General features: G+C 39.2%; 1 protein-coding gene across 5 annotated transcripts in view; it reads left to right on the top strand.

The window, feature by feature from the left end:
* Positions 1 to 21,664, top strand: part of Lmbr1 (limb development membrane protein 1) — a 145,913-nt gene that overhangs the window by 30,086 nt on the left and 94,163 nt on the right. For 4 of the 5 annotated variants that reach the window (XM_085836554.1, XM_021162300.3, XM_085836555.1 and 1 more), the window contains one exon: positions 19,741 to 19,844. In XM_085836554.1, coding sequence (XP_085692680.1) covers positions 19,741 to 19,844 — 104 coding nt within the window. The remainder of the gene's footprint in view (positions 1 to 19,740; positions 19,845 to 21,664) is intronic. The other variant, XM_021162298.3, reaches the window with a different exon arrangement.

The raw sequence follows: 21,664 nt of genomic DNA, 5'->3' as shown, positions 1-21,664 counted from the left end.
ATACCTGGGGTATAGTGGGGGCACCTTTTGATTATATACCTAGAAGTAGAATAGCTGGGACTTGAGTCAGAGCTATTCCTAGTTTTCTGAGAAACCACCAAACTGGTTTCCAAAGTGGTTGTACAAGTTAGCACTCCATCAGCAGTGGAGGAGTGTTCCCTTTACTCCACATCCTCACCAGCATGCGCTGTCACTTGAGTTTTTGATCTTAGCTATTCTTATGATATAAGAAAGAATCTCAGGGTCATTTTGATTTATATTTCCCAGATGACTAGGGATATTGAATATATTTTTTAAGTGCTTTGCTGTCATTTAAGATTTCTGTGGAGAATTCTTTGTTTAGCTCTGTACCCCATTTTTTAATTGGATTATTTGGATTGTTGGTATCTGATTTGAGTTCTTTATAAATTTAGATATTAATCCTCTGATGGCTGTAGGACTGGTGAAGATCCTTTCCAAATCAATCAGTAGGCTGCTGTTTTGTCCTATTGATGGTAGCCTTTGCTTTTCAGTTTCATGAGATCACATTTATCAATTGTTGATCTTCGAGCCTGAGCCACTGGTGTTCTGTTTAGGATATTGTCTCCTGTACCAATGAGTTCAGGGCAATCTTGCAAACCAAATTTAAACAGTATCTTTCCTCTAATCCAGCCCTACAGAGGATACTAGAAGAAAGGTAGCTAGATCCAAGAAAACATTAGAAATTAATAATTTCACAGCAAAACCAAAAGAAGAGGAACACACACACACACTCACTGATATCAAACTAACAGGAGCCAACAATCATTGGTCATTAATATCTCTCAACATGAGTGGATTCAACTGACCAATAAAAAGACACAGGCTAACAGAGTGGATATATAAACAGGATCTGTCATTCTGCTGCATACAAGAAACAGACCTCAGCAACAAACATATATATTACCTCTTTGTAAAGGGCTAGAAAAAAGGTTTTCTAAGCAAAAGGACCCAAGAAGCAAGCTGGAGTAGCCATTTTAATATACAGTAAAATAGACTTTAAATCAATAGTAATAAAAAGAGATGGAGAAGGTTACTTCATACTCATCAAAGGAAAAATCCGCCAAGATGACATCCCAATCTGAACCTCTATGCCACAGATTCAAGAGCATCTGTATTCATAAGAGAGACATTACTAAAGCTAAGTCACACACTGAACACCACACATTAATAGTGGGAGACTTCAGCATCCCACTTCCACCTGTAGACATGTCGTCGGAACAGAAATAATGAAACTAACAGAAGTTATGGATCAAATGGACCTAATAGATATCTATAGAACATTTCACTTAAACACAAAAGAATATACTTTTTTCTCAGCACCTTGTGGAACCTTCTCCAAAATTGACCATGTACTCGGTCACAAAGCAAGGCTTAATAGATACAAAAAGATTGAAATAATCCCTTGCATTTATGAGATTGCCATGGATTAAAGCTGGACTTCATCAATTACAGAAACAATAGGAAGCTTACAAACGCATGGAATCTGAACAGCTCTCTCTTCAATGACCACTGGGTCAAAGGAGAAATAAAGAAATCAGAGACTTTCTAGAATTCAATGAAAATAAAGGCACAACATACCCAGACTTATGGGACACAATGAAAGCAGTGCTAAGAGGAAAGTTCATAGCACTAAATGCCTTCATAAAGAAATTGGAGAGTTCTCATACTAATGATTTAAAGGTAAACCCGAAAGCTGGGGGGGGGGGGCGGGAAGAAGCAAACACACTCAAGAGTAGATAATCAGGAAATAAACTCAGGGCTGAAATCAATCCATTAGAAACAAAGAGAACAATACAAAGAATCAACAAAACCAAGAGCTGGTTCTTTGAGCAAAATCAACAAGATAGACAAACTCTTAGCCAAACTAACTAAAAGTCAGGCAGTATCCAAATTAACAAAATCAGAAACGAAAAGGAGAAGTAACAACAGACACTGAGGAAATTAAAAACAATTAGGTTTTACTTCAAAAGCCTATACTCAACACGGCTGGAAAATCTAGAAGAAATGGATGATTTTCTAGATAGATACCACTTACCAAAGTTAAATCAAGACCAGGTAAACTATTTAAATAGTCCTATAATGCTCAAGGAAATAGAAGCAGTTATTAGAAGTCTCCCACACCCAAAAAACCCAGGACCAGATGTTTTTAGTGCAGAATTCCATCTGACTTCCAAAGAAGAGCTAATACTAATACTCCTCAAACTATTCCACAAAATAGAAACAGAAAGACCATTGCCAAACTCATTCAATGAGATCATAGTCACCTTGATACTTAAACTACACAAAAACTCAACAAAAAAAGAATTTCAGACCAATTTCCTGTGAACATTGATGCCAAAATACTCAATAAAATGCTTACAAACTGAATTCAAGAACACATCAAAGACATTTCCACCATGATCTAGTAGGCTTCATCCTAGGAATGCAGGGATGGTTCAATATACAAAAAGAATCCATCAGTGTAATCCACATATAAACAAACTGAAAGAAAAAAAAAAAGCCTAATGATCATCTCATTAGATGCTGAAAAAGTCTTTGACAAAATCCAAACTCCTTCATTTACAAATAATGAGCTCAGAGATACAAAGGTGCATACCTAAACATAATAAAAGCAATATACAGCAATGCAATAGCCAACATCAAATTAAATGGAAAGAAACTTAAAGCAATTCCACTAATATCAGGAATAAGCAAGGCTGCCCACTCTCTTTCTAACTATTAAATATTGTAATTGAAGTTCTGGCTAATACATTAAGACAACTAAAGGAGATCAAGGGGATACAAACTAGAAAAGAAGTCAAAATATTGTTATCATATCTAGGTGATATGATAGTATACATAATAAGTGACCCCAAAAATTCTTCCGGAGAACTCCTGTAGTGACTACAAAATTAAATCAGTAGCCCTCATTTACACAAATGATAAACAGAGTGAGAAGGAAGTTAGGCAGACAACACCCTTTACAATAGCTACAAATATAAAATATCTTGGTGTAAATGTAACCAATCAAGTGAGTGACCTATATGACAAGAACTTCAAGTCTCTGAAGAAAGAAATTGAGGAAGATATGAGAAGATGGAAAGATCTTACATGCTCATGAATAATTAGGATTAACATAGTGAAAATGGCCATCTTACCAAAGGGAATGTACAGATTCAATGCGATTCCCATCAATATTCCAACACAATTCTTTACAGACCTTGAAAGAGAAATTCACACCTTCATATGGAAAAAAAAATTTAGGGTAGCTAAAACAGTCATGAACAATAAAAGAACTTCTGGAGGTATGACCTTGGTCTTGATCTCAAGCTGTACTACAGAGTAATAGTAATAAAAACTGCATAGTGTTGGTATAGGAACGGACAAGTTAATCAGTGAAATCGAATCCAAGACCCTGAAATAAACCTATACACCCAGGAACACTTGATTTTTGGCAAAGAAGGTAAAACTGTATAATGGGAAAAAAGAAAGCATCTTCAACAAATGGTGCTGGTCTACCTATATGCAGAATGCAAATAGATCCATATTTATCACTCTGCACAAAATTCAAGTCCAAGTGGATCAAAGACCTCAACCTGATACACACATCAAATACAATGTGGGGTATTTATTGGTTTTTAAGCTAAAAGATTTTAGACTTTTTCTTTCTAATTTGTGAGCTGCCTTTTGAGTTAATGGTAAAATATCTTCTTTAATAAAAATTCTGTGACTTGCTTATTTGACTTAGAAAAAGTTGTATTCATTGGGTGGTGGTGCTGTATGCTTTTAATCCCAGCACTTGGGAGGCAGATCCAGGGTGTATCTAATTTACAGAACAGCCAGGGTCACTCAGAGAAACCCTGTCTCTAAAAACCACACCGCACCACACCACACCGCACCACACCACACCGCACCGCACCACACCACACCACACCACACCACACCACACCACACCACACCACACCACACCACACCACACTGCACCACACCACGACCAAAACCAAAAACAAAAGGCAGAGGTGGTGGAGGAGGGAGGGAGAGGAGGAGTGGGGGAGGAAGAGGAGGAAGAGGAAGAAGGGGAAGGGGGAGGAGGGGGAGGAGGAGGAGGAGGAGACAAACGATGATGACTATGTATCTAAGGTACCTTGTTTGTATTAAATCATTTGGGGTCTTTGGTTGACAATTGAGAAGTGGAATTACTTCTCCTCGTAGCACTGCCTTTACTGATGCTGGCTGCTGGGAAAGCCTCACTGTGTTGCCTGTGAAAGCTGCTTTTTCATTTGCTGTAGTGATATTTGTGTTCAAGCCTCTAGAGAGCAACAGTGAGTCTGAAATGATTATCAGGTTCCTGTGGATGTTGTGAAATTGAATCCAATTCAAGTTGTTCCTCTATAAGTATCTTTCTGAGTGACATAGGAGTAAGCTTTATCTCTTCTGTTTTTGTGAAAGCACAGGAGCCATTATTGCTGAGAAGATGACTCTCGGTGCAAGGAGGGGCAGCCATATTGCCAGCTGTAACTTTATTGAGCACATCAATAGTACATGCTTACTCTAGAATGAACAGGAATATCAAAACATACAAAGCAGAAAATGGCATTGGCTTTTTTTTTGTAGTACATATATGTACCATGTGTTTATAGCACATGTAATTTGAATCTTTCAAGCACTGAATCTGTGCTGATAATTTTTCTGTTCTTCATAGTCATTGAAAACATTTTAGAGGCTGTATCAGCTCTTACCTTACTGCTTTCAGAGTGAGACCACTTACTTCTCCAGTGACTTATGACAGCTGTGATATGGGGGCTGAGTATTCCCAGGTACAGAGCAGCTTTCTGTCTTCTCAGGACTCTTACTTAACTGTCTTCTGTTGGGTTTCCAGGGGATTTTTCACAGTGACTTGAGTTTCTACAATTTGCATAGATAATTATGATGGAAATCATTAGAGTAATAAGTATCATTGCCAAACTATTTTTAGAAGTTCTTCTGACAGATGATATAGGTGCCTTTGCTTCTAACATAAACCCAGTAGCATCAAATACTGAGTTCTTTGTTGCCAAAGATGTGACTATGAAATAGCTTCCCTGATTATCATTAGAAAAATTAGTGATCTTTCAATTTTAACTCGTTTGTAGACATCTAGTACATATATAATTTGTCATGAACTCCCCCTTTTTGTATCAAACTATTTGGTTTCTTTAAAACTAAACCCCTATAAATGCTTATTTATAGTTGCTATTTTGACTTTTGATTTTGCGTGCTCTTCGGGGATCTGGAGTTTTTATATTTTTGTATCAAGTGGTCTTCCCCCCCACCCCCTTTGGTTTCTCTTAATTTTTTTTTTTCCGAGACAGGGTTTCTCTGTATAGCCCTGGCTGTTCTGGAACTCACTTTGTAGATCAGGCTGGCCCCGAACTCAGAAATCTGCTTGCCTCTGCCTCCCGAGTGCTGGGACTAAAGGCGTGTGCCACCATGCCCGGATTTCTTAATTGTTTCTCTGTGAAGAAGGTCCTCTTCCACCATGAATGTAGCAAACACTAACTTTCTTCTTGTCAGCAGTTTTGTTTGTTCTTGCATGTTTACTCCATCAGGAGTTTACAGAGTAGGTTTGTACCTCACTCTTCAAAGCTCACTGGCTTTTATTTTATTTTAGAAGTTCTCCCATGAGGGCCTGTTTCTTGACTTTGGAGTCAGTTAGCCCTAGCTTAGAATTTCAGTTCTCTGTCTTACTGTTAGGGACCCTGAACAAACTGTTAAAAATGTCAAGTCAGTGTTTTATCTGCAGAATGAAGAGAACAAGAACAAGCGGGTCGGACTTTTATGTGAGGAGAGTAGAATGTATGTAAAAAAAGTACCTGCTCATCTAATGACTGCACCAGAGTAAGATGAAGTAAACCGCATATTTTCATGGACCCACTGGGTGATGACCGACCAGTGTCTGGAGAATGAGGCCCACTGGTTATCCTTAGCTCCTCAGTATCCTTTTGGATTATCTTGTCTTCTTTATCCTCTTCTCTGTTTAAACCACACCTGTCCAGGGACACTTTGGTGAGTATTCCCATGGGATATAGGCATCTTAATTTTTTATTATTGTCCTGAGAGGTCTGTAGAGCTAGAGCCACCCACTAAACTAGACAAGGGACCCCTCTTCAAAATCAACAAGAGCAATTTACAAGAGGGAGCCTTGAGTATTTGGGACACTTCTTCATGGAATCACTTTGTTCTATTAGGGCTTATGCTGGGCCACACATAGATCATTTTTATTTGATGATACACAGTACTTTTGTGCATGCCTAGCATTTTGGAGTAGGAGCTCAGGTCTATCATAACTCCAAGGTCAAAGTGCTTATACTTGGTGAAAGCCCAGTATCAGGCCAAGAGCAGTTTTTCAAAGGCAAGTAGTTATCTGAAGAGAGTAACCAACACTGTGATTCTTTGACTGACCATGCCGTATAGTTTAAGCTGTAATGAAGAGGCAGAGGTGTCAAAGTGTGTACTGGCTGGTTTTGGGTGTCAACTTGACACAACTGGAGTTATCACAGAGAAAGGAGCTTCAGTTGGGGAGATACCTCCACGAGATCCAGCTGTAAGGCATTTTCTCAATTAGTGATCAAGGGGGAATGGCCCCTTGTGGGTGGTGCCATCTCTGGGCTGGTAGTCTTGGGTTCTATAAGAAAGCAAGCTGAGCAAGCCAGGGGAAGCAAGCCAGTAAAGAACATCCCTCCATGGCCTCTGCATCAGCTCCTGCTTCCTGACCTGCCTGAGTTCCAGTCTTGACTTCCTTTGGTGATAAACAGCAGTATGGAAGTGTAAGCTGAATAAACCCTTTCCTCCCCAACTTGCTTCTTGGTCATGATGTTTGTGCAGGAATAGAAACCCTGACTAAGACAAAGTGGCATCATTGGCATAAATAAAATAGGAGTAAAAGGGGGACAGAGAAATTCCTTTGTAGTGTCATCTTTTGTCTTGGCACTGTTAATTTTTTATTTTGGAAGTTCCCAAGATCTTACTTTACAGTGACTACTTTTCCGCCATGTGTACTTAAAATTAAAAGCCAATAATGGTAAAAATTTGAAAGAGAGAATGATAGAATTAAGTTCTAGTTTTATGTTAAGTGTGGGCATAATTCTCCAGTTTTGGAGGTGTTTTTCTCCAGTGGTGCCCAGTGTTTGTGTCAGTTGTGTTTGCTGGTGTGGAGCTATATATTGGCAAGTGAAATGTGTATTTCCAGTTCAGGTTGTTAGAATGAGCCCTGGTGAGCTGGCTAATCTCTGTGAGGACTTTCTTTTGATGCCAATGAATATGTCTTGTTAAATAAAGGGTACTTACAGGCATATGTGCCTCTACGTCACCATTTGTTTTACAGCCTAAAGGCTCAAACCCAGGGAGTGTGCTCACTGTTGTTTTGTTGTTGTTGTTTGTTTGTTTGTGAATCTATCAGATCGACAGAGGCTCTAAACTCGAGGTTCTCTCAACATGAGTTGAATGTTGTATTTTGAACTATTTTGTGATACCAGCAGGTGGCGGTAGAAGATAACTCTATGGTGAGCCAGTAATTTGGTCTTGTGTTTGAACCTCAAACTGAACTGTATTTTGGGGCTGGGCATTGGCTACTAATTCAGTGGCTTGCTGTGGATACTGACTCTGGCAAACTACCTTTCTTAAGTTTTGCAATCTATTATATTGAAGAATATAATTTTAGTTTTTTGAGGAGAAATTTGACAACTTTTATATTATAAATTAAGGTAAATATATAGAATAAAATATGTGTAAAGTTGGTAACAATTTTCAATTGTATTAGAATTGTAGAATGCTTTTAAGGGAAAGTCCACAAATTTATTGAGTTTTGAAAAGTTGACAAGCCACTTTGCAATGCATATTGAATACACATATTCCCTCCCCCTCCCCCGAAAGGACTAGCCTTAAGTCAGTGCCTTGCCTCCACCTCCCAAGTGCTGTCATTAGAGGTACGCCACCACTCCTGATAGTTTTGGGGGAATGAGTTTGGGTCCTCATGCTCGTGCAGCAAACACTTCATTGACCATATTAGCTTCCTAGCCCTATCTCAGTTTTACATAAGTGAATTGGTTAACATAATAATAATAATAATAATAATAATTATTATTATTATTATTATTTTTTGATTTGTGAGTTTTTGCCTAAGGCAAATTTTACTTTTTTGACTTTTGGTCTGCAGAGAATATTTTGGATTTCTTGTTCTGTAAATATATATGTGCACAAATCAATAATAAGCATGTAAGGTCTCAGCTGGGCAGTGGTGGCACACACCTTTAATCCCAGCACTTGGGAGGCAAAGGCAGGGGGATTTCTGAGTTCGAGGCTAGCCAGGTCTTATAGACTGAGTTCCAGGACAGGCAGGGCTACACAAAGAAACCCTGTCTCAAAAACAAAACAAAACAAAACAAAACAACAAAACAACCACAAAAACCAGCCCCCCAAAAGGGTGTAAGGTCTCTTTTTTTATGCTAAAAATGGCAGTCTATTTTCTGTTTATGAAAATATAGCAAACATTAGCATTCATATATTTGTATTTGGTAGTTTTTCTGAGGCTGGTGTTTGAATGGTGTGGAGAATATAGCTAGAAACGGAGAGCCTGGCTTGCGTCTCCAGCTCAGTTTATCTTTATTGTTTTCTTCCCTTTTAATGAACTTTATGGGGGGAAACATATGTGATACAGAGGTCTGGAGATTTAGGCATGTCACAAAGGTGCTTAAATATACACTTATGATTTTTAGAGCACTCCTGTGCCACTTAGGCTATGCAAAGAGGTAGAAAGGAAGAAGAACGCTCTACTCTGCTATATTTGTGTTGTTAAATAAGTTGTGTCTCTCTTGGCAATTTATTTTGTGCTTAGTTTAAAAAATACTTGTTTTATATGTATTTATGTATGTGTGTGTGCTATATGTGTGTTGTGTCATGCATTCTCCTGATCACATAAATGTGAGAGCCAGAGCAGTATACCAGATGTCTTCCTTTATCATCTTTCATCTTGTTTCCTTGAGACAGGGTTTCTCACTGAACTGGAAGTGCAACTGTTTGGGGTGGCTGGGCAGGAAGTGCTTGAGATGCCCCTATTTCTGTGCCCTAGTGCCTGGCTTCTTGTCTGGGTGCTTGCATTCAAACCCAAGTCCTCATGCTTGCAGAGTAAGTGCGTTTACACAGTGAGCCCGTTTCCCAATTCTGCTGAGGTTTTTGTCACTGTTATTTTTAATGTCATGTATAGCATTTTTTTTTTTTTTTAAATTGTAAGCCTTGTTGAGTAAAATTAATGAGAATGGTAAGGAAAGAGTTGAGCTAGTTTCAGCTATAATTCACACCATTTTTTTTGTCCTTGTTTTGCCTGAGTGAAGGTGAATTAGAATTATTTACTTATTTATTATATGTGAGTACACTGTAGCTGTCTTCAGACACTCCAGAAGAGGGCTCATTATGGATGGTTGAGAGCCACCTTGTGGTTGGTGGGATTTGAACTCAAGACCTTCGGAAGAGCAGTCAGCGCTCTTAACCGATGAGCCATCTTTCCGGTGTCTCCCCCCGCCCCCAAATTTTTTAAATATTTGTTGAAAAATTTGGGTGTCGTTTTCTTGGTAATGGCAGAGTTGTAACCCATTTAACAGGAGAAAGGCCAGTGATAGAGTTGAAGTTTTTCCAAGGTCATGACAGCTAAACTATGGCAGATGTAAAATGCTTCTCACTCAACTGCTGTAAAGGTGGTTAATCTCCTTTAAGTTACAGAGAGGGTGAATACCTGATTTTTGGCCAAGACAATATAGTGCACTGGGTATGTAGAACATATCTAGTATGTTGGGTTATTAAAATTGAATTTATAAAGTGTTTTGGTGTGTGTGCGCTTATGTATATGTGTGTGGGTACTGTGTGTACACATGCATACATGTGGAGGTCAGAGGTCAGCCTCAGATGGTAGTATTCAAGAATCATCCACTTTGCTTTTTAAAAACAGAATTTTTAATTGTCTTGTGTCTCACCAGTTAAGATAGGCTGGCTACTGGCCAATAAGTCGTCTCCACCTCCCCAGCTCTGGGATTGCAAACATATTTCATCCCACCTGCATTTTTATGTGGGTGCTGGGGGCTGATCTCAGGTCCTCATGCTTGTAAAACAAGCACATTACCAAAGCAGTTGTTTCCCCAGCTCCTTGAAATTGATTTTTAAAAACTTTATGCATCTTGAAGGTGTTTTAAGGAGGCTTTCTGTGTGTATGTAAATTTGTATGTACACTACTAAAAAGATAACTGTAGTATTGCTTTGTCCTGTTTAATTGGTTTAATGGTCATGTGCTCATTTAAGCCAATAGACAGATTTAGTGGGCTAATATAGCCAATATGGCTGGAATAAAATGGTACTGATGTGTTCTTTTGGTAGATAAAGTAATTAAGTTTATTGATGCCCTTTTTACACAAAATAGTAATTTTGAGATGACGTAGAGTAGTAGAGAGAGAGAGGCCTGGAGTCAAGTTCCATGTGTGTCATTGTGAATTAGGGATTTGTGTGTGAGGGGAATTTATCAAAACTCTTTAAACAAAACATAATTTGCTTTTGGGTGAGATAAGTTTCTCCTACAAATTTCTGTTTCTATGTTATTTTTGGAGTTATTGTAAATATTTTATTTTTGGTTTCTTAACAAGTGGTTCATGTATTTTGTGTAAGGATTCTAGTGAGACAGTGATCTTTGTTGAGTCCATTAGAAGCAGGAGTATCTGTTTTTTCAGTTTAAAACATTTCTTTGTCTTAAGAAGATAGAAAACATGAATCTTTTCTAAGTAATTTTCTTCCCCAAGAATGAATACCAGTAGCAGACATTGGATATTCATAGGACCCTGGCCTAAGGGAGGCTTGGCAGCCATTCATTGTTATGTCTGAGATCTTATAGCTCCCTGATATCTTCAAAGCTCTGCCTTCAGATGTCATCACACTGGGAACTAGGGTTCCAGTTTGTGAGTTTGGTTACATTTTTGTCCATGATAATGTTTTTTTTTATTAGATATTTTCTTCATTTACATTTCAAATGCTATCCCCAAAGTTCCTTATATCCCCCCCCCCATGATAATGTTAATAGGCTAGTCTTCCCTCTCATTAATTTATAGATTTAACACAATGCCAGTCAAAATCCCAATAGGCATTTTAAAAAATATTTATTTATTTATATTTATATGAGTACACTGTAGCTATTTTCAGATATACACCAAGAGTGCATTGAATCCCATTGTGGTTGTGAGCCACCATGTGGTTGCTGGGTATTGAACTCAGGACCTCTGGAAGAGTTGCCAGTGCTCTTAACCAGTGAGCCATCTCTCCAGTCCCCAATAGATATTTTTTTTTAATGGAAATTGATAAATTTACCTAAAATTCAGATGAGATTTCAGTGAATTTTCAATGGTCTGAACAACTTTGAAGAGAACGAGTTTGGAGGACTTTCTACATAAAGATGTTTTTCAGTCTGTAATGATCAAGACAGTGTGGTGACAGCATAAAGACAGAGCAGTATTCAATCTAGCAGGGTATTGAGTCCAAGAACATACACATATGTATTGCTGATTGACTTTTGACAAAGGTAAAAAGATAAAATTTAGTGAGTAAAGGATATTTTTAACAAATAGAATTAGAACAGTTTGATAATCGCAGGCAAAAATTGACCTTTAGTCTATACCTGGTACCACATGAAGTGGCTTAGAGAGTCACAGAGGTAAATGTAAAGCCACAGAAGGAATAGAAGCAAACAGGAGAATCTCTGAGACATTGGGCTACACCATCTTGTCTCATACAATACCAACATCAGCATTAATGAAAGAAAAGCTTCATAAATTTGGCTTTGTTACATGTGAAAACTATTCTTTGATTAGAAAAAGAAACCATGGACTGGGAAAGAGAACCTGCAGATCTCAAAGCTGTTAAAGAATTTGTTTTCAGGACATGTGAAGAACTTTATTTTTCTGGTGGGAATGGAAAATACAACCAATTAGGAAGATATTGTCAGTTTTCTAAAATACAACCACACAGCTTTCATCTTCTGCTATCTTCTGCTACACACTTACTCAAAGTGAAAGCCTGTATCCATTGCAAAGTCTGGACATGCATGGTTAATAAAAGCTTTATATGTAATAGCCACAAGGTAGGAGCAACTCAGATGCTGACAGATGAGACAATAAGGGCTGTTATGGTCTGTGATACAGACACAGAACACAGTGACAGAAATCAGACCAAAACGAAACAAACAAAAAAAGCCAACACAGACTACATGATCTAGTTACATAGAACTTGTTGAAAATTCTGTCTTTTGGAAGTACAGAATTAGTGGTTGGCTGGAGTGGGTAAAGGGATAAAGATAGCAGGAAGCACAGATTCTACAGGGGTTTGTGGAAATGTCTGGGGCAAAGATGTTGTGATGGTTTTGTATATTCTTGGACTAGGGAGTGGCACCACTTGGAGGTGTGGCCTTGTTGGAATAGGTGTGACTTGGTTGATGTAGGTGTGTCACTGTGGGGGTGGGCTTAAGACTCTCACCCCAGTTGCCTGGAAGTCAGTCTTCCACTAGCAGCCTTTGGATGAAGACATAGAACTCTCAGCTCTGCCTGTGCCATGACAGCCTGGATGCTGCCATGCTCCCACCTTGATGATAATGGACTGAACCTCTGAACCTGTAAGCTAGCCCTAATTAAATATTGCTTTTTATAAGACTTGCCTTGGTCATGGTGTCTGTTCACAGCAGTAAAACCCTAACTAAGACAGAAGTTGGTACTGGGAGTGGGGTATTGCTGTGATAGGCCTGACCATGCTTTTATTTGAAAGAATGTGAATTTTTGGACTTTGGATTTGGAACTCAGTGGAATGCTTTAAGTGGGGCTTAATGGGTCATCCTAGTAGGAATATGGAAGACTTTGTTGCTGGGAGTAATTTGAACTGTGTAGACCTGGCACAAAAGATTTCAAAGGAGAAGAATTTCAATATGTGGCATAAAGACTGTTTTTGTGGTATTTTGGTGAAGAATGTGGCTACATTTTGCCCTTGTCTGAAAAGTCTGCCTGAGGCTAAGGTGAAGAGACTTGGATTAATTGCATTAATTGCATTGACAAAGGAAGTTTCAAAAAAGCCCAGCAGAGACTTTGTTCTCTGGTTAAGTCTCACAAAGAGGAGTTTGAACGAGCATAGCAAGCTTAGAAAGGCAAAATATAAAATATATGGTTTGAGTATTAAAGGCATACCAGGAAGTGAAATGGAGCAAAATCCTGTTTTCTAGGAAATAACAGATTAAGGGAGTGGGACCTTGGGGCAAGATCCTACCCAGCTAAATTTAGATCCAGGCATGGTGGTACACACCTTTAAACCCAGGAGACAGGCATGCTAATCTCTTTGTTCAAGGCCAATCTACAGAGCAAGACCCAGGATAGCCAAGCTTAGGCAGTGAAAGATTTGGAAAACAGGCAGTGACAATGTAATAGTACAAGCGGGTCATGTTCTAATTCCTACCAGTAGCAGAACTCCTCGGCAGCTTCAGCCATGTGGCTCTGGCTCTAGAGTTAAGAATGGAAGGAACTACTGGGACAATTGATGCTGGTTAGCTGGAGCTAAGAAATTAGCAGTGATTATGAAGATACCAGCATCACTGAGGTGAAATCTTCTGGGAAGTGTTTTCTGGGAGCACAAAGAAGCTGTGTTCCAGAGATAGCCAAGGTTGTACCTCGTGCTGCAGCTGGACTTGGTAATGTGTAAGAGTCACTCAGGTGGTACTGGTTTTGAAGGCATGAGGTGTCATGAACAGCTGAGGCTTGGCACTGTGAGAGACATGGAAGGCCATTGGAGAAGGTATAGCCTCAGCTGTAGTTGATGGCCCAGGACTGAAGGAGTCATGCAAAGGATTTGAGGCTTGGCACCATGAAGTGAGCCTATGAGAGGCTATTGGTGAAGCCTAGTTGGAATGGAAAACCCAGTGTATTGGAGATGTCAGTACCATGGGATGATCACCAAGAACAGCAGCTGTAGTGGAGTGGATCAACTTGAGCTTAGAGTGCTACAGAGGGCAGAGCTGGATAAGTGATACCATCCCTTAGGAGGAGCCCAAAAGATCAAGTGGAATCCCAGACACTGAAACAAGAAGCTGTAACATTGAAATTGCCTTGGAGACTCAAAGATGCCAGAGCCATGGGATATATGCTAAGGAAAGCTGCTAACAGGGAGTGGAACCAGCCCAGAGAAAGCAGTTTGTTGCAGTCAACAAAGATGAAAAAGGAATGGAGATCTGAAGACTGCTTTGACATCAACCATGGAGATGCAGAGTTTGGAGTTTGCCCAGCTGGTTTCCTGCCTTGCTTTGGAGATTACAGTTAATTAGTTGGATGAATCTCAGAAGAGACCTTGAACTTTGGACTTTTAACATTGTTGAGACTATGAGGACTTTAAAAGTTGGACTAAATACATTTTGCACTATGCTATGTTTAAGTATGCACCCCCCCCCCCCTGGACTCATGTGTTTGAACAAGTCTATGAGGGCCAGGGAGTTGAATGTGATGGTTTGTATATTCTTGGACCAGGGAGTGGCACCATTTGGAGGTGTGGCCTTGTTGGAATAGTTGTGACCTGGTTGGAGTAGGTGTGTCACTGTGGGGGTGGGCTTAAGACTCTCACCCCAGTTACCTGGAAGTCAGTCTTCCACTAGCAGCCTTTGGATGAAGACATAGAACTCTCAGCTCTGCCTGTGCCATGACAGCCTGGATGCTGCCATGCTCCCACCTTGATGATAATGGACTGAACCTTTGAACCTGTAAGCTAGCCCCAATTAAATGTTTTTTATTAAATGTTGTTTTTTATAAGACTTGCCTTGGTCATGGTGTCTGTTCACAGCAGTAAAACCCTAACTAAGACAGATGTATTCACTATCTGTGGGTACAGAGTAAACACTCGACAAAGCTGTACACTTTTGTTTTGTCAGATTTATGTTGCTGTAATAACATCTGAGGTTGGACTTTGGAAAGAAGTGTTTGCCTTACAGTTCTGGCAGTTCAGGAGTAGGGGGTCACCACATGAATGTCCTATCCCTAATCCCCTCATACCAGAGAAGTAGCTAGTTATGTGCTGAATGTACTACAGTCACGGAGTGGCCTCTTTTTACACTGAGTTTCTGGGTTTGTTTGTTTTTGTTCTTGAGACAGGATTTCTCTGTGTAGCCCTGGCTGTCCTGGAACTCACTCCCTAGACTAGGCTGGCCTGGAACTCAGAGATCCACCTGCCTCTGCTTCCTGAGTGCTGGCATTAAAGAAGTGAGTCACCACCATCTGACTACAGTGACTTTCTTTAAGAATGAGGATGTATTTCCATGAAAAAATTATTAATCGCTTCACATCACTCTAACCATCTTTCATGAGACCATGCCTCTAAAAGATTCCAACTCTTCAGCATTGCTACACTGGACACCAGGCTTCTCAGACTGGGCATGTGGGGTGGCACATTGAAACTGTACCTGTAGCAGAGCACCGTGTGTAATTTACTGCACAGTGGGGCTATTGAGGTGAACATGTTTTAATTTTTTGTACACATCACAATTTCTTCATTTTTCATTGACAATTAAAATTTATTCTAAGGCTTGAGTTGGGAACCCAAATGATGAAGAGCAATTGATGCAATACAGAGCTTGGATGTAGGAATTTCTCATTATAATATTACTGTAGAATTACTACTGGAAGTTTAGAGACCCGAATTTATTTTGCCCAAAGATATCTCAACAAACTAGGAAGTGAAGCATAGTTGTTTTATGACTTTAGATCTGACATTTCTTTCAGTTTTTCTTTTCTTTCTTTTTTTTTTAAAATGAGGTATTTTACTACCTAAATTTAAACATTAAAAAATTGTGTTTTGCCTGCATGTTTATCTATGCACCATGTGTGTGCCTTGTGCCCACAGAAGCCAGAGTGGGGGGTGTCTTAGGTCTCCTGGCACTAAAGTTATAGATGGTTGTGAGCTACCATGTGGATGATGGGAATTGAACCTGCGTTCTCTGCAAGAGCAGTAAGTGCTCTTAACTGCTGAGCCATCTTTCTAGCCCTGACTTGGCATTTTTGAACCTGAGGTTGATTGTAGAACAAAGGCCCTTTGTCAGAAGGATTGGACGTTGCCCTATAGTGCTTTAGTAGGTTCTCAACAGACACAGATGGGGTGTGTGCGCCATCTAATTGGATAAAAACTGTTTCCTCTAAGTTGAGTATGATCCTTGACACAATGATGTCGTCTTATAATACAGGTTATTTAGAATCGCTGTTTTCCAGCATACCTACAACCAAGCACATCATCTGTCCTAGTCAGGGTTTCTATTCCTGCACAAACATCATGACCAAGAAGCAAGTTGGGGAGGAAAGGGTTTATTCAGCTTACACTTCCATACTGACTGCTGTTCATCACCAAGGAAGTCAGGACTGGAACTCAAGCAGGTCAGGAAGCAGGAGCTGATGCAGAGGCCATGGAGGGATGTTCCTTACTGGCTTGCTCACTCTGGCTTGCTCAGCCTGCTCTCTTATAGAACCCAAGACTACCAGCCCAGAGATGGCACCACCCACAAGGGGCCTGAAACCCTTGATCACTAATTGAGAAAATGCCTCACAGCTGGATCTCATGGAGGTCCTTCCTCAACTGAAGCTCCTTTCTCTGTGATAACTCCAGCCTGTGTCAAGTTGACACACAAAACCAGCCAGTACATCATCTTAACACTTGATGATGTGTCTCTAGGATATAATAATTCACACAACAGGAGTTACTGTCCTATTTCATATATCTGGAAAAGCTTAAGGAAAAGAATGTTGAAAAGTTGAAATAGGGAGCAGAGACCACACACAAATGTTGGTACTGGACACGATGCACTGGTTTGATCCAGGACTATACAGTTCCTGAAAAGTTGTGTCTTGGACCCCTCACTCAGAGCACGTTAGGCATGGGGAGACTGGATGGACACATGAAGATTGCTAGTAAGGAAAACCAGGAGCTGATATACCTGGGTCGCGGAGGGGAAAAGAAACAGGAAAGGAAAAGGCAGAAAGTGGTGAGCCTAGCATGCTAGCAGCTAACAGTCCTGCAAATTAGTTGCCTCAGGGGAAGTGATGGTTAATAAAAGCAGAAAAGTTTAAAGTGCTTGTTCGGTGGTGACACTGGTTCAGTTGTCAGCCATTCCTTCTTTCATTTAGTACTAATGATGTCCATACATACAGCATTTCACAGATGAGGAAACTGGAACCTTGCAAGGTTGCCACAGCCTAGTTTGAGACTTAGGTGTGCACATTTATTTATCCCTCATTCTACATGCCTTTCCTCCTGCTAATTGTAATTATTGCTTGTCAGTAAAGAAAAGAATAAAGGTTTTTTTTCCTTTCTTTGAAGGCAAAATTTTCTAAGTTATCCTGGTCAGACTTGAATACTTTAGTGGTTTTCCTGGTATAGGGGGTTAGAAGTGTGTTTGGCCTTGACTTTTTATTTTAGATATCAGAACATATTAAAGTATTTTAAAGCAAGTTTTTACTTTATATAATAGGAATTATATCTAGAAAACCTTAAAGAAAATAATGTTGAACATTATTTTAATTTAATTTTAAGCTTTAAATGTTTAAATTCATTTACCACTAAAAGATGTTAAGACAGGAGCTGAGGATGTAGCTCAGTTGGTAGAGCCCTTGTATAATATGCATGAGAGAGACCCTGGGTTCCAATCCAGTATTGGATAAATCAGGTGTGGTGTATATGCCTTTAAACCTAGAACTCAGGAGGTACAGGCAGAGGGATCAAGAGTTCAAGGTCATCTTTGGCTACATAGAGAATTCAAGACCAGTCTGGGATGTATGTAATGTAGTTGCCTCATTTTAACTTATTTTTTTGTCTTGAAAAGATTAAATGTAAATTATGTGAGCATCAGATCTCTAGATTTCTGGATAAGAAACTGAATTGATGTTGTTATCTTACCTATTAAATTAAGTGACTATCTTTAGATAGGTGATACAAGTGTTCAGGGGTTTAGTTCCCTGTCTTCCACACTGACCTAGGAGCAGTAAAACACATGTTAACTCATGTCATAGCATACTGCTTGTTAAGAGACCTGTGCACTGTGTGTGTCTGACTCTGTGTCTCAAATGATGTAAGCATGACCTTGAAGGAAAGATGTGGAAGGAACAGTTTTTACCTGGTTTTTAAATTGCATGCAATACTCTGAGTGCATTGATATAACTTTTAACTTTGACTCCATTTTAAGGATTACAGCCATCATTTTGGAGCTCAATTTTGAATTTTAGTATGTCTTTTTTCTTTTCTTTTCTTTTTCTTTCTTTTCTTTTCTTTTCTTTTCTTTTCTTTTCTTTTCTTTTCTTTTCTTTCTTTCTTTCTTTTTAATCATTCAGCTTTATTTAAAGGACAATGAGGAAAGTGATGTTGACAAAAGCACAAGGGACTCATAGTCAGTTACTATCCTTAAACATGAAACGAGCATTTTGATAAGAATTATGAATACTGGATCATTGAAACACACTTAACATCTGTAGGCAAATTTATAGGATAAAGAACATGCTGTGTTAGTGGCTCAGTTTGTCAAATACAGTTTTAAGTATAATTCATGTGAATTTCTTCATTTGATTTAAATATACAGAATACTGCCAGTTTTATTAGACATTTTGAAGGCTATAGTACACATCTTAACTCAGTTCCTTTTGTAATGGAATATTGAATTGTTACACAACATATTCTTCTGGCTTGCACACTTGTAGCCCTGGCTGTCTGGGAACTCACTCTGTAGTCCAGGCTGGCCTAGAACTCAGAAATCTGCCTGCCTCTGCCTCCCAAGTGCTGGGATTAAAAGCATGTGCCACTACTGCCCACCACTGCCTGGTGTGTGTGTGTGTTTTCTATTTTAAAAAATAGGTATTGGGTCAAACACTCTGCCTGTGACATACCTGACCGTGTACCTTATTTTTGTAGTCATCGATTGTGTCATCACTTGGCCAAAAGGGAAATGGCTCTGTGGGCTTGCCCACCTGGGTCACAGTCTCTGTCCCACTTGGAATTCTTTGTTAGAACTCCTGGGACAAGGTTGTTAGGATTCCAGGTGATCTGCCCCAATACTCACATGCTCTGCAGCTTGGCAAGTGACAGTACTGCCTGCTCAGGGACTCCTATGTCTAAAAATGAGTTCTGTAAGGCACTTTGAGCAATGTTTGGCTCATGGAGTTCAGGAAGCGCTAGTTTCCTCTAGACTATCTTAGGGTATGTATATGAAACACTTAGCTTGGTCCTGGTTTTTACTAACTGACACGTAGATGCTAGTGGCTCTAATTAAAATATTTCAGTGATGATATGTCTAAAGAGCTGTGTCTTTGGATCTCTGCATATAAGATATCTTTACCTAATTTACTTGAGGGGGAGTGAGGGAAGGTAAACAGTTTCTATATTGGCTTTATTCAATAGATAAAAATTACAGATAAAAATATTTAAAGGTTAAATAAATTTTAAATTTAATAATAATAATAATCAAATAATAAATTTATTTAAAGTTTAAATAAAGTTTAAATAAATATTAAAATACAATCATTTTCTAATAGTCAAATTTAGGTTGTCATTTCAAATAGGTATTGATTTTTATTAGTAAAATACAGATCTTGATGAGCATCATAATTTAGTAACTTTGAAATAATGTGTCAGTGTCTAACCTGATTTTCTTAATTCTTCTTATTGTCATCTTTATAGGTTTGTGGAATCTTGCTTCTTTATTTTCCAATCTTTGTTTATTTGTGTTGATGCCCTTTGCCTTTTTCTTTCTGGAATCAGAAGGTTTTGCAGGCCTGAAAAAGGTAAGTAAATTGAGTTTGGATTAAATTTATTAAATGACTTATATTGATCTAGGAGTTGATATAAACAAACAGTTGAATTACTAATTAATTATGTCGACATACTGTTGATGATAATAATAATATTGCACAGTGAATACCTTGTGTACTCAGTCAGGGAGTACGTTCATGGTACACATTCACCTGGGGGATGTCTCCTGCGGAACTGACAACCTGCCATCACAGCCATTAGTTAGGCCTTCCAGGGAGGCCTCATCTACTTCAGAGCCCAATAGGACACATGTAAAGTACAGACATTTTCAGGTTAGTAATACATTATAAAATCAAGTACTCTGCAGTAGATAGACCCCATGGTGTTGAGAAAGGCTCATCTTACTTACACAGCTGTGGAAGGCGTGGGAGTGCACACTGGGAAGCTTCCCCAGAGCATCTGCAAACAGCATGGCTTTATAGGGGTGACTGGCTGACTTGGATACAGAGTGTCCAGCCACAGACTTTCGGGATGTAAATTTGGAATATAATGAAAAGATTTAGGTAATTAATACTTGACAGAGTGAGCTAGTGTTACAATAAAGCATCTTACAACATTCTGAATTTTACTTCTATTCCTATTGTAATATAAGGAGTGAATTATGCTTATGTATCTAATGTGAAATTGTAAACTGGATTATTGCCTGTTGTCCCCTTTTTTTGTATGTGGCATATGAACATTTTGATGTGTGTGTTTGCATATGTTTTTTTCAGGTCCATGTACGTGTATAGGGTAGAGAATAAAATCAGCTGTCTTTCTCAATTTTCTTTCATTGTTATTTTTTTGAGACTGTCCTTGATGAATCTAGAACTCATTAATTTAGCTCAGCTGGCTGACCAATGAGCTCCAAGGATCGTCATGTCTCTGCTGCTCTAACACTGGAGTTACAGATATAGACCCCTGTACCAGCTTCTGCATGAGCGCTAGGGGTTTGAACTCAGGTCTTCATTCTTTCATGGCAAATACTTTACTGAAGTCTCATGAATTTGCGTGTCATTTTTGCCCAGGGGCATGCTGATGACTTTGTGGTTTCAGTTTTAGTTGTGCTGCCAAAAGAGCACTGTTATGTGGGAACAGTCTGAGTGACACTGGGGAAAGGCCCATGAGGGGTCAGGCATTTCTGTGGACTAACCTTGTTACTTCAGATGTGAGCACTGTAGGTGAAAGCTAGCAGCTAACTTCCTGTTTAGTAAATGTACAGAGATGAGAATGGCTGGTGCTTTGCTTTCAAGCTTCACATTGAGAAAACTGGCTTTTGTATGTTGGAATTATTTTATATTCTCTTGTTTTAGGATCAATAATTAAATTATGTAATAAAAAATAGTTACTTTGTTTTAATTTAGAAAGCTGCTGTAGCTGGGTGTGGTGGGTAGTGCATGCCTTTAGTTCTAGCACTTGGAAGGTAAGAGACAGGTGGATCTCTGAGTTTGGGGCTGGCCTGGTTAACAGAGCGAGTTCCAGGGCAGTCGGGGATTAACAGAGAAACCCTGTCTTGAAAAACAAACCAAACAAAAAAGAAATCTGCTTTACTATTTATAGTTTCTAGAAGGAATTATGGCTAAAGCCAAGGCTCAGTGGTATTAAATACTGTTAACTTGTCTGAAGACCCCGTGTATAGAATAGCAGTGGTATGACACATGACATTCCCAGAGGCATTGCTCTCTTTGTAGTCCCACACTGGAAAGCACAAGGAAGCCAGCAAGCAGATGAGAGATAGTCAAGGACAGAATGTGGAAAGGGAAGACAAGACAAATGCTGACAGCAGAGCAGCTATGCGGCTAGAGAGTGTAAA

This window comes from Mus caroli, unplaced genomic scaffold (genome assembly GCF_978045245.1).
Source record: "Mus caroli unplaced genomic scaffold, Mus_caroli_1 scaffold_4, whole genome shotgun sequence".
NCBI lineage: Eukaryota > Metazoa > Chordata > Mammalia > Rodentia > Muridae > Mus > Mus caroli.
The sequence above is the reverse complement of the archived record's forward strand: the minus strand, read 5'-3'. Positions and strand labels throughout refer to the sequence as shown.